The sequence below is a fragment of the Exophiala bonariae genome (assembly GCF_035927105.1).
Source record: "Exophiala bonariae strain CCFEE 5792 chromosome Unknown scaffold_14, whole genome shotgun sequence".
NCBI lineage: Eukaryota > Fungi > Ascomycota > Eurotiomycetes > Chaetothyriales > Herpotrichiellaceae > Exophiala > Exophiala bonariae.
In genome coordinates, this window is record NW_027042489.1 from 403,145 (window position 1) to 416,698 (window position 13,554).

At 49.8% G+C, this 13,554-nt stretch overlaps 3 protein-coding genes across 3 annotated transcripts; all 3 read left to right on the plus strand.

Moving 5' to 3' along the window:
* Positions 1-5,613: 5,613 nt before the first annotated feature.
* LTR84_002800 (uncharacterized protein) lies at positions 5,614-7,025 on the plus strand (the record flags this gene model as incomplete). Its single annotated transcript, XM_064846400.1, has 2 exons — positions 5,614-6,104; positions 6,155-7,025. The coding sequence occupies 2 exons, from the start codon at positions 5,614-5,616 to the stop codon at positions 7,023-7,025; spliced, it is 1,362 nt and encodes a 453-aa protein (XP_064706010.1).
* Positions 7,026-8,393: 1,368 nt separating this feature from the next.
* Positions 8,394-10,063, plus strand: RPT5 (26S proteasome regulatory subunit 6A; the record flags this gene model as incomplete). Its single annotated transcript, XM_064846401.1, has 6 exons — positions 8,394-8,716; positions 8,774-9,189; positions 9,240-9,752; positions 9,807-9,842; positions 9,899-9,989; positions 10,045-10,063. The coding sequence occupies 6 exons, from the start codon at positions 8,394-8,396 to the stop codon at positions 10,061-10,063; spliced, it is 1,398 nt and encodes a 465-aa protein (XP_064706011.1).
* Positions 10,064-11,041: 978 nt separating this feature from the next.
* LTR84_002802 (uncharacterized protein) lies at positions 11,042-13,135 on the plus strand (the record flags this gene model as incomplete). The annotated part of the gene is made up of 1 exon (XM_064846402.1): positions 11,042-13,135. The coding sequence occupies one exon, from the start codon at positions 11,042-11,044 to the stop codon at positions 13,133-13,135; it is 2,094 nt and encodes a 697-aa protein (XP_064706012.1).
* Positions 13,136-13,554: the final 419 nt, after the last annotated feature.

Sequence of the window (13,554 nt, forward strand, 5' to 3'; positions counted from 1 at the left end):
GAATCTTGATCGATACTTGATCTTGCTCCCAGAACCAATGCCCATATCATGACGAGATCTTGGGATCGACAAGACATGTTGAACGACAACTTTGTATTTCTATGTCGAAATACTGTGCACCAGACAGCCCCTTATTCCTGGCCATAACACCTGCCTCAGTCGCGGTCGACGTACCAAAGATATCTAAGCTATGGAGAAGCACAGACTGCCAACTCAAGCATGAGCGACACCGGAGTCACGTCAACCGTGCGTGCATTTGCACGGAACCAAAGTGAGGAGCAATCCGGGCATAACATCCACCTCCGTCTTTTTCATTTTGATGCGAGGCCACCCCGCAGGGACTCGACTGCACAAAAGGATTCCGCTATCCGCTTCGACCTTAACGCCGTTCATGCGACATGACCCTGGAGTGGGAATGAGGTCTCGGTCGTCTGGGTATACACTAGCAGACTCCTCCATCACGGCCCGGGGTCAACAATCAGGGCGTGTGGGGAACATGTACGGTCGTTGGTCGTCGATATTGAAGCACTCCAAGATGAAGCCGGCAGAACCCGGGGAATATAGACTAAGCTAGTTACTCCGGTCAACAGATGAGGTTGCCCAAAATTGAAAATGAGGATAGCCATCAATCCGGACCTCGGCGAACCGTTCGTTGATGGAGGAAATTGCGAATCGTCAGCATCGTGATTGGTTCGCTTGTCACCCAAGATTTTCTTTCCTTTCTTTTCCTTGTCCCACTCCCATCTGACTGGTTACCAATCCTCCGTGCATGGTTTCTGCGAAGGTGAACTACGAGTAGTTTGCGCGCGTTCGGTCCGAGACCGCCCAGAACACGTTTTGTGTTTGGGCATCTGTTTTCCCACTATCGTCGACGTTGGAGTTTTTCTTCCCCCGTCTTACCCTGTTGGGATATGGGAACAAATGCCACAGGGAGTAAATACACAGGGTAGAGAGAGCCATAGAAAAAGACAAGGAAAAGGAAAAAGAAAATGGGATTCAATGGGATGGGTTTCGTGCATGCACATGCATACTACTCGTAGGTACAAACATACACACATACATACAGAGGTCTGGACAACGCAAGCAAGCACGCAAGCAACCGACAGCTAGCAACCCACACACGCCAACCAGCTGTCGTTCCCATGCCGGCTCTCGACTAGTGTTGCGGAGATATCTAGTTCAAGGTAGTTTACTCACCTCCCCTCCGTACCGAGTACTGATGTAGATATCTAAAGGTATTCGACGACAGGGTCCCGAAGCATTCAGGGGTTCTTTTTCTTCCCATCCTTTCCCTTCCGTGCATGACCCCAAGCCCAAGCCCAAGCCCAAGCCCCATCCTGAAGATATCGTCGTTGGGCTGGGATCCATCCATCGGGAGGACTGGAATCTCGACTGGACTACTAGTACTGGAGGGTTCACTTACTCGTAGTTTTGCACTTGCAGTGCAGTGCCTCGCGGATGGGATGGATCCCCAGGTTTCCAATCAGCGAAGCAGCCGGCCGGGCTGGTTCCCAGTTACCCAGTACACCAATATCCAGTAGCAGGTGGTGAGCAACTTGCTGTTGGTCGGAGCCTAGATCGTGGTGTGCAGCGGGAGGAGACGACACGACATTGTTCAGCGAATCGAATGATTTTTGTTTCTTCGGGGGGTGGACGAGTAGTGTGTGGTGGATATCTAGGATGGCTTTTGCTAGTTGCAGACTTGCAGTCCGTCCCACCGACTTTTCGTGAGAACGTGACCATGTATGTACTATTGTAGGATCTTACCCTATGTACTCGTACGTGCAGAGGGGAGGAAGGAGGGGGCGGGGTTACTCGTAGGATAACATGTTCAAGTGAGCTTCTACTGCGTGTACTCGCGTGCCATAGCCTAGATTGTTGGATTCTCATATGGATCATGGCCTCGCCCCGGTGGTGCGGTAAGGTTGAGACGGACTGCTGATGATGAAAGCCGAAAAACTCTGCTTGAATCGTGCATGGCAAAAAGTCTGGTAGTTCCCGTGACATACCAAAGGACTCGAAAGGCACGTGAGAAGCTAGTGGCTGCGGGACGAGGCACACGACGGACCTGCGGTGTGCACGATGCGTGTGATGTCGTTGTACAGGACAGGATTGCTCACTCGATCGCTCACCCCGGAATGGACTTGTGCAGCTGATATTCTTCATTCGGTCTCGTTTCTTCCCCGTCTTTGGAGTTGGGGCAAATGATACAGCTTCAATGAGCCTCGAGGAGGCACAGACCAGGCAGACCTTGGACATCCAAGCGAGCGGTCAGCACCAGGTTTTACGAGTACGCCGTGGACTATGGTTAGCCATAATGGCGACCTTGACGCTGGAGCTTTTGTGTACGAGTAATATGACGGAGAGAGGGTCCGAAGGGGGCAGGTCGATCAGATCGTCGGGTCCGACTCCCAAGGCGCAGTTCATTTGGTATGTGCGTAGGCAGACATGGTGAAAAGTCACTGCTGCACGGTGACGAATTGTAATGGCCGTGATCACGCTGATGCTGTTACATCGGAGCAGAACTTGACTCGTGGACTTCCTTCTTGGATACCCCAGAAGTTAACAACAGGTTAGAACTTTTGCAGTTTCATTGCCATGTATCAATTTCGAGTCCAATGCCGGACCGGACGAAGACGGATTCGATTACGTGGTGAAGGTTCACCGTTCTCGTATAGAGACCAATTCAAATCGCTCCCTAGGCGAAGCCGCGGCAGAAATGGAGGATTTGGTTGCCGTCACAATCCTGCCTCGCGAACCCGTGGGATGGCATTGACCAGTCACCATTTACCCGCTACTGCGTTGACTAAATGAATAACGATAATGCAAGTCAGAACTGGTTAATGACAAGAAGTTTTTAGGCAGGCATGCGGCAAACAGCGGACTCGGCAAGGGGGCGATGGAGCCTGAGAATGGAGAAATCTTCTAAGACGCTCCGTATTTAGTGATGAATGTGGCTTATGGTCTGAAGTCACGATTGTCCCATTATTGCTGGGATCGAAAACTGGTTCTGTGTTCGGATTGAAACCCTTAACTCTGCAGTTTGATTTGGTGGATGGAGAAACCCAGTGTTCGTCATTTGCTCGGCATGGGTGAGGCGGGGTGTGAGAGGGAACAAAATTTCTGTGCGGTGGGTGGCAACGGGTTCCTCACAAGTGGAAAGACGTGCAGTAGATACAGACACTGACGGGCTTTGGGGATAGAACGATGGAGTCACGATTGGGCGTGTAGGCGCAGGTGAATGGAGACATGTCTTATTAGGGGACAGATCATTCCAAGGCTCCAACAATCGTCTAAGATATCGTCATTGTTGAAGATTTAGTTTTGAGACATGTGCCCGTGGATCTCATATTCGAGATAGATCATGGACGGTTATTCACAGCCCATCGAAAGACTGCGGATCGCTGTATCATCATGATCATCATCATCATCATCATCGGGGGCGATAGAGGAGTAGATGAAACGCATACAGTAGTCACAATGGTTAGTCAGGTCGCTTCTCGACTCGGATGACTTGCAAGAACAAGAAGAACTAGCCAAGGCGGCAGCCGGGCGCGGTTTTTGGGAATCCCTCGATTGGTTACAAAGCGTGATCGAGGCCTAAAATGATGAGTTGAGCGGCCAAAAATACTCCAAGCTGAATGGACTGTCTGTGCACCTGCACGTCTCGGCTTGTGTGTGTGATGAGGGTTTTTCTCTCGTTCGTTACAGTTCTGGAACGGGTGACGGTGGCATGCCATGGCACTGATTTACCCATGGAGACATGAGAATTCGGAGCGGGCAAAGATTATCCTCGAGCCACCGATTCACAAATCCACTCATCGCCTCTCCAAAGAATTGTCCCTCGTGAATTGTAGGGAATCAACTAGTTACTATCATACCAAGAGAGGCGTGGGTTGGGTTTGGCACACCCTTTCCCATCCGAACCAAAAAGCCAGGGGGAGCCAAATCAACCAACTGGACCCTGACGTTCTTCTGGCTCTGGCACAAAGTGGCACTGGCGTTTCCTTATTCCCACACCAAACGGCCAACGACGCCGACTCCTCTTCGTTGCAGCTCAAGCTGGTAGGCTGGTAGGGGGGAACCACTGGGCGACTTGTCTAGTTTGTAGGCTAGTCCTTGGACTCGTGGACTGGTCCCTTGTCCCCGTCTGCCACCCCCCATCGTGTCTTCGCCCTCGCCCTCGCCCTTCGCCTTCCCCCTTAGCCTGTCTTGCCTGTTCCTTGACTCGCTCCCGTCACTCCTCCGGGCATCCACTGGGCAATCCATGGGCTTTGGGCGAGGAGGCCTATCCGCTACTGCCTCCTCGTACTCCGTGACTTACCACACACCTCGCCGCCCTCCACTATTCCATCACTCCCACTGGCTCTCCCTCACCAACTACTCACACTTTTCCAGTTCCTCATCATCTTTCCCTTCTCTCCCATCTTCCCTCAATCCTCATCCCTCATCCCTCCCAAACCCTCAAATCTCCTCTCCCTCTTCGAAATCTCTCCTCCACGACATCAACCATAATTCTTTGCGGCCGGCCTTTTGTTGGTGCAGTTCACAGTTGCTATTCTGGGCACGCCAGGAGCACACTATCCAACCCAGCCTCCCCCAGTGGTAATTTCGGACCCGAATCCACTCTGCCTCCCAAGTGACGACTCCTTGCGGTCAGCATTGATTGCCACAATTTCCCACCGCACCATTGTCGCCAGGCTACCGATTTGGTCTTGCTTCGCCATAACATTTCATCCTCTCGTCGCCCAGGCACCACCACTTTAGTGGCCAATTTGCACTTTGGCAAGCCATAACGTCCACGCCAGCCCAGCGCGTCACAAGCCAGCCCAACACCTCTCGTGCTGCTGCGCTTGTTTCTGGCCTCGCTAGTGGCTGTGTATCCTGACCCGGCTCGTCTGAACACCAGACACTTCTTGTCATATTTTCGAGCTTTACTCGTGACTTGCCATCACAAACAATTCTGCCTGCTCCCATCCCCAGCAAGCAAACGCGGTCCTCCTCCAGTCCTTCTCAAAGCTCATTGCCTTGAAAAGAGCCAGTGCGCGCCGAGGTGACACCACTTGGTATGTTCCTTTCCGCTCGACGTCCCGTACCTCCGATCAGCGAACGCGCAGCAATCTGGCTGAGCATTCTTGGATCTCGACTTTGAGAAACCTGTTCTGACTCCATTCTTCCTGCAGGCTGCCAGAACCGACAAAGAACTCTTCATACCGCATAGCGACTACGTTTACCACCATTCGACGAGCTTTTCACTAAGTCTTGTCCCAAGCCCACAATCCCAACCTTTTACGATCAAAACATCTTGTATATTTCCACCCGTTTGTCGACTTTCTACATTCGATCATCAGAACTGAATCCCATCAACGAACCCAGTCATCTCATCAGGTCGTAACTAGACTCGCGTTTGGCTACGACACCTTCAGCCTGCTCATGCGCTATTGCTCAAAGACGAACTTCGTCATCAGCTGAACGCATCGGTCTCAACGCCATTGGCGTGGCCGAGACCAGCAGAAGCAGACGGTAAGGATCATACAACCATACTCACCTCAACAGTAACTGACTGTTGCAGTGCTTTGTGCAGTCTGCTTTGCTCATCAACCCTCATCAACCATGCCTTCATACCATAATTGGGGCCCTAATGGCCAGCATTCACGATTGCCTCCCACACCACCAGAGTATCAACCATACCTGACCCCCATGAGCTCCGTGTCCGATCACGGATACTATGCAACTCAGACCTATCAGCCCCGCCGATCTCTGTCCACTCGAGAATACAACGAGCGATGCCACCAAGCACCTCCGGCTTACGGCTCTCAACCAACAGTGAATGGGCAAGTGGCTAGGTTGGGCCATGGTCATCCATCTCAGGATTATTCATTCCCTCAACCATATGCCACTTCTCAGTACCAGTATGCCCCTGTTGTTGCTCCCATCCTGCCACCAATCCGTGTCACTGAAGCTATGGACTTCTCGGCTCAAATTGCGCAACAAGCGGAGCAACAAAAACAGAAAGAGGAAAAGCCCACTGGAGGTGTGGCTCAGCATTTGGATTATGATATGGATTTGATGGCCAGCTTTGTTGCTGAGATGTCCCAAAAACTGTAAGTCTCGTCGGAATGCTCATGCAGCTTCAAAACTAACTCTCGTTCAGTGTAACACCAGAAACCGTCCCTACATCACAATTCCGCAAATACGTCTCTCAAATTCTTTCATCAACTCGATTGCCCAGCTCAACCATTATGCTTGGTCTTTTCTATCTCGCTTCTCGCATGAAGCATGTCACCGAGCGTGGCCAGGTCACCTCTTCTTCCGGCACCGTGTATCGAATGCTTACCACTTCACTCCTCTTGGGCAGCAAGTTTCTGGATGATAACACCTTCCAAAACCGATCATGGGCTGAAGTCAGCAGTATCCCAGTCCACGAGCTGAACATGATGGAGTTGCAGTGGCTCACTGATTTCAATTGGGAGATCCATGGCATGATGTATGATGATCAAGAAGGATTCTTCTTGTGGGTCGATCACTGGCACGCGTACGAGGAGAAGGCTCAACTCGCCAAAGTCAAGGAGTTGCAGAAGCTTGCTCCCATTGAGACCAACATCCATCGCAGCCACTCTATTCATCATCAGCCATTGATGTCGCCAGAAGGGCCAATTCCTCCACAGTATCAACAGGGTTCACAGTATGATACCCGCTGGGTACGCCCTTACATCTCAGAGTATTCTCCGCCATCTGCACCGCACAGTGGTCCTTCGACCCCTGACTACTACCCATCGGCTTGGTCTTACACTCCTACCGGTTCGACCTTTGGACGACAGTCATACCACGCTGGCAATGCTTCCGCTTACAATGCTCAGCGTCATCAAATTCCTGCATACACTCACAACTACAACTATCCCAACAGCCTGACCCCAACGTCTTGGATGACTCATGGGCCAAATTGTAACTGCTCTCTTCATGCCAAGCAAGACTACTATTTTGGTGGTCACACAGGCTATCCATTGCAGACTGTCGTGGGATAAATCATTCTATTCGCACAGCGTTTGGCATGCTTCTCCGAAACCTGATTCTTGTGGACCCTCTCAATGGACTGAATCTTGAAGTCTGGCTTAGGGAGAAATCTTGAGCTTGTTCTCTCGCAAGCACCTTTTCAACGCATCGAGGTCTTTTTAATTGCGATTACATTTTACGACTTCTCACGACACGCGCTTTCTTGTCTTTCGTTTCTTCAGCATTTACACAGCGAGCAACTTTCTTCACTATAGAAGGCTTTCTTACATTATATATTCATGATGGGCAGGCGGCATGGGAAGTTTACAGAGGAAAAAGTCTACCAAAAAGTATCCGCCTCCAGGAGGGTTAATTGTTATGGCGTTACGGCAACTTCAGATGGGGCTTGCAAAGTGATTGTGGATTCATAAGGGTTTTTTCCATTCAAGTCACGGCAAGAGTTTACTACAATTACGGATTTTCGTTCAAACACGGTGAAATGATGGAGATGAGGATGGCTTGCTTGCGTGCTTGCTTGCATCGCGTGGTGGGGCGATTGATTGAAGCCAGCTGGCGAGGCTGTTTCGTCATTCCTTGTAATTAGCTATATGAATCATGTGGCGGTCGGTTCAACCATGGAAACCCGGTGTGCGAGAGACGGAGAGATGCAGCTATCCTGAGATGGAGCAGAAGTGTCTCGAAGGTCACGCACAGATGAACGAAGATCAGGAGCACATCAGAAACATTGGTGCTGGCAAAAGCATGAAAAACTTGGAACAACAGGACATGTTGATCGAGATACGTTGTATTGCAAATCGATCAGCTGTCGACTTCTACATGGACGAATTCTTTTCTTTACAGAGATGGGATGGGATTATTCTATACCCCTGATAGACTATGCAATGGCTTTGTCTTTTCTTAGCGATGAAGAGAAGAATACCCTTGCAAAAGACAATACAAACATTCATTAAACAATGACTTGACTTGATCGACTGAGAACCTTGATTCCAATTGACTCGATGGCTTAAAAACAGATTACTGAACCCAAGATGAGTCCACCAAGCCGTACTCTGGCATTCTATCTAGAAGCGAGTCGTGCTGATTGGAATCTGCAGGCTGCCTTGCGTTGCGCGGTGAAAAGTGCCAAGACCGGGACGCGGTCACGTTTCGCCGCATCGCCTGCGAGTATTAGTAGGAGCCTCTCGGTCTGGACAACCCCAGCTGTTTCCATTTGATCACCACTGCATGCGAACAACCTAGTGATAATTGTTAAAGTTCTACCAAGAACTGTGATCCATATATCGATCGATCGGGACTTCCCATTCCCCAGAATCAACCTCTCCCAACCTCTCCCTCACAACTGAAACCATCATCCTTTACTGTACATTACATTACCAATCATGTCAACACTAGAAGACCTCGATGACATCGAGCGCGATGAGAAGGAGCAAAAGAAGGAAGACAACAATGAGAAGAAATCATCAGGCACGGGCGACGCCAAAGATGCCGAAATGAAAGATGCCGACGCCGATAAGAAAGATGAAGAAGAGGAATACATTGATACCGAAATCCTTCAATCCAGCACCAGAGACATCATCAATCGGCGGCGGTTACTTGAGAATGAAATGAAGATCCTCAAGAGTGAGTTTCAAAGATTGAAACATGAGGAGACAACAATGAAGGACAAGATCAAGGACAATCTGGACAAGATCGAGAATAACCGGTGAGCCATGCGGGATCCTTCCCCATTGCTTTCTTTGGCTAACGCATCGACCATCAGCCAACTACCCTATCTAGTTGGAAACGTTGTCGAACTTCTAGACCTTGACGTCGAGGCTGAGGCTGCGGAGGAAGGCGCCAACATCGATCTCGACGCCACACGAGTCGGCAAATCTGCGGTCATCAAGACGAGTACGAGACAGACTATCTTCCTGCCTCTGATCGGTCTTGTGGATCATAATAAGCTCAAACCGGCGGATTTGATTGGTGTCAACAAAGACTCATACCTGGTTTTGGACACACTGCCCGCAGAATACGACTCCCGGGTGAAAGCCATGGAGGTCGATGAGAAACCCACCGAAAAATATACCGATGTTGGTGGTCTCGACAAGCAGATTGAGGAACTTGTTGAGGCAGTCGTCTGGCCGATGAAGGAAGCAGAGCGCTTCGCGAAGATTGGCATCAAAGCACCCAAGGGTATGTGCTGTAGACCTATTCCTGACTGACAATTCTAACCTCCTGTGTAGGTGCATTGATGTATGGGCCTCCGGGTACCGGCAAGACTCTCCTTGCTCGTGCCTGCGCTGCTCAAACAAATGCCACTTTCCTCAAACTCGCCGGCCCTCAGCTGGTTCAGATGTTTATTGGTGATGGTGCTAAACTTGTCCGCGATTGTTTTGCCCTGGCCAAGGAGAAGGCTCCATCAATCATCTTCATTGACGAACTCGATGCCGTGGGTACCAAGCGTTTCGATTCCGAAAAGAGTGGCGACCGAGAAGTGCAGAGAACCATGTTGGAATTACTCAATCAGCTTGACGGATTTGCTTCGGACGAGAGAATCAAGGTTCTAGCAGCTACGAACAGAGTTGATGTCCTTGATCCCGCCCTGCTACGTTCAGGCCGATTGGATCGAAAAATTGAATTCCCTTTGCCCAACGAAGAGTCGCGAGCTCAGATTCTTCGTATCCATTCCAGGAAGATGACCATTGATGAAGGTAACATCAACTGGAATGAACTTGCACGAAGCACTGACGAGTTTGGTATGTCCCTGACCCCTGCTTCGTCCTCCACGACCCGGCTAACTTTTCAATCAGGTGGTGCAATGCTCAAGGCCGTTTGTGTCGAAGCTGGTAAATACTCAAATAACAGTGCCTCCGTTGAAACAATCGCTAATAGTATAATCAAGGCATGATTGCCCTGCGCAAAGGACACTCCAAGGTGACTCACGAGCACTTTGTCGACGCCATCGCCGAAGTTCAGGCCAAGAAGAAAGACACGTAAGTACCTCTATCACGCCTCCTGATTCCATGTTTATACTGATCTCACAATTAGTGTCAACTTCTACGCTTAAAATTCTCGCAAAACATTACCAAGCTGCGGTGCTTGCATGTAATTTAGCAGCATGGTGGAGTAATTACCAACGGTAGCCTTGATAGATAAATCAACTGGCCTTGGCCTGAAACCCACCACCCACGGCGCCATCCTAGCACTTATATCCGAAGCTGTGCATGACATGCGCTGATAACTGCAGAGGACACCTTGCTCATCCCACTTCCTCTGCATACCTCTTGAGTCCTTCGTACCTGAGCTGCCGTCCAGGGCTTTAACAGATACCTAGGTACTTGAAGCTCTTGCCCAGACTTGTATTCGCGGCTGCCAAATGAAGTGTTTTCGTTCTCGCCCCCTGATTGGTTCAGGGGAACGTCGCTCCTGCCAGCCTTGGATTCCACTAATTCCAACTCTTAAAACATGCATTTCCAACTTTCCCATCCACGCCGTCTGCTCTTTTCCATGATTGCTCTGAACGATTCTTCATCGGATTCGCTTGACGATCTAGACTCGAGATTCTAGATCGTGATAGATGGTCTGTGAAAATCCAGTACTCCGACTCCGCACTTTACACTCCTCACCCCTGAAATGCCAGTACCAGGTTGACACAACGCCTGTGCACGCCCACTCTATCCCATCTGGACGGGTTTGATGGACATGGAAACTGTCTTTCCGGTGAGCCAGGATGGCAGCTAGAAATGCAAATTTGTCGCATGGCGAAAACCATATTTCCCACCATGCGGCCATTAAATCACAGCCTGACCTGGTTTCCATCAAGGTCATTGACGACGGTGCCTTTGGTTCACTGGCCACAAGGACCAAATCTTTACCATCCACAGTATCCTTTCGGCCAGCGAAGTATACGGTCAACCGAACCTCTCCATGATCCACAGCAACATTGAATTGGAAAAGGCTACCAGCCCGAGCCCTAGACCTTATCTTGGAGCAACTTCGAGCAATCCACTTGGCTCCAGACTCCTCGTCCTGTACAACATGCTACATGCGAGACCTAAGTTCGGTGCAGATGACTTGCAAGGCGTGGACTTCTAATGCTCAAAGACATCTCTATGCCAACATTGAGATTGTTGGTGACGACAATCCATTGATGCTCCAGAAATGGAGGTTGTCTCGCGGCGCGCGTCTGATACGTCTTCGCTCTACACTTCGATCGGACAGTCTACTTGCAGCGTTGGTCAAAAAGATGCATGTGCCTGACCCACACATTCCTTTATATCTGCCCAACGACTATCCGAACCCAGACTATGATGGCTATCTGTGCATACTAGCATCTGTGGTTATGTCCTGTCCAAATCTCGAGGCATTGACAGGCTTCGTTCCATTCTACAATCACACGTTTGATCGCCTGACATATGCCCTATCGACAAGGACCAAACTACGGCAGCATACCTGGGTCGTTGCAGAAAATGACGATGTCAGCGCCCGGAGCCAGACACAGTTACCTCCGGGATTGTTGGATGATCAGCAACTCTATGAATTCACACACTATCATGATCGCTGGATACATCTTGAGACTCTCATGCTCTGTTCACCAGGCAGTCTTGGGGTCATTGAACACGATCTTTTCATTCATATTCTTCATTCCTTACCATCACTTGAAAATTTATGCATATCATCCTTCGACGCAGATGATTTTCATGACAAGACACTGCTTTCATTGCCTCCGGTACGATGTCTTAGACTTGAGGAGTGCCCTGGAGTCACCGAAAATGGCCTGACGAGATGGGCGGCAAGCCCAAGCGCTGCTCGTGTGAAGGAGCTCATCCTGCTCTATCAATCAATCATGGCTCTCTCAACTCTATCGAAATTGCTGGCTAGTTTGAATTGTATGACCAAATTCACTGTCATGCAGAGTGATAGCGAGCCTTCATTTACACAAGAGGAAGAGCAACTTGCTTTACAACCCACTCTCGCATCCTCATCGCTAACGTTCATACATTGGGACATTCTCTGCAGAGAGAACCAGGGAATGAAGAGTACACGCGCAAATGCAACATTCAGTCATGCCCCTTCCAGGCATCGAATGTCAGCAAATGCCCACCTTGCGCAGTCGATCCGACATGGAGGTTTTCCACAACTTCAGCATCTTCGAGCCCCGCGCGATACAGCACCATACGGCATCCTACAGTCTGTATGTCTACCTGCTCCTGAACACGGGTTCCTTCTACCAAATGACAAGGACGGTATGGACGACTTTCATGCGAAGCCGTATTCAAACTCCCTTGCTGTCGCACGAATTAGAGCCCAGAGGATGGCTCGCCAAGCAGTGCAGCAGCAGGCTCTCAGTCAGAATGCTTCACAGAGTATGGTGCGGACCACCAATAGATATGTGGAGACTGACACAAGAGGAACGACTGGTCAGGATGATACTACTTCAGTGGTAAGTCACAAGGGTCCCGAATATTCCGCGCTTCGCCGTGATGACGACAGAGGAAACGGCGTATCTCACTCAGCCAAGAAAGATACCTATCATCGTGTCGCAGGCTCTCCCCTTCTACCACCCCGGCATCCCCTCCACTTCAACACGGCAACATTTGGTTATGGGCAAATCCATCTTGCAAAGGTCAATCAAGGCCCGGCGACGACCTTTTGGCGTCCTCAGTTTCTCCTTGAACCAAATGTTGTAGGACGCGATCAAAATGGAGGGTTGGTGGGTTGGGCAGAGCTCTTAGGTATCCAAGAAAAGGCGAAAGCAGGAAGCGGTGCTAGTACAGGGAGCACAAGCCTAAGGTCCGAAAACGATCGCTCTGGAAGCAGTAGCGAGCATGATTTACCGACGAGCGACCGACTTTCAAGAGCATCGCGTTGTGATGGCTTATGGAACCGCGCATCAGGGCCAGACCTAAATACCGAAAGCCAGTATAGCCTCAAAAAGGTCTTGACTTCATCATCTAGATTCAGTGGAAGTTCGAAATCCACTACAAGCTCACGGTCAAAATCAAAATCATCCTCGAAACTGACCCTTCCTCTCGATATTCGATCGTCAGGGAAGTCGAGATATATGGAAACATGGAGGCACGTTGCAAGGCCGAGAGGTGAGAGCGGTCAAGCTATCAGGATTCAGGATTTCTTCTGAAGACATGAAAGTTCAATTTCGCATGGGGTTTGTGGGTCTTTTGACAATCAATAGTCAGAGTCGCACCTAGTATGCTGGGATGCAAGACCGTGTAGGGCATTAGTTCCGGCCTCTTGAATCTTCTTGAGGACATGAGCGAAGAAAAGTCGAAGAGACGCTCCCAGTCGTCCAAAGACTGTAGTACAGATGAATGACATATTAAGACCGAATAAGAGTCAGGCGAGGGCAATCACGCAAATTGTCTTTCGTAAGGATTTACATATGGCAGTTTAGTGGCTCTGTTTATACTACAAGTGTAGATGATCACACGACCTTTACTGCGTAGTATTGCTTTTCATATCACGAGGTCTTATGAGCTGGGTACTAAGTCTGTAGCATGCGGTAACAGGTAAGAAAAGGTGGAGATCTCTAAAAATCAA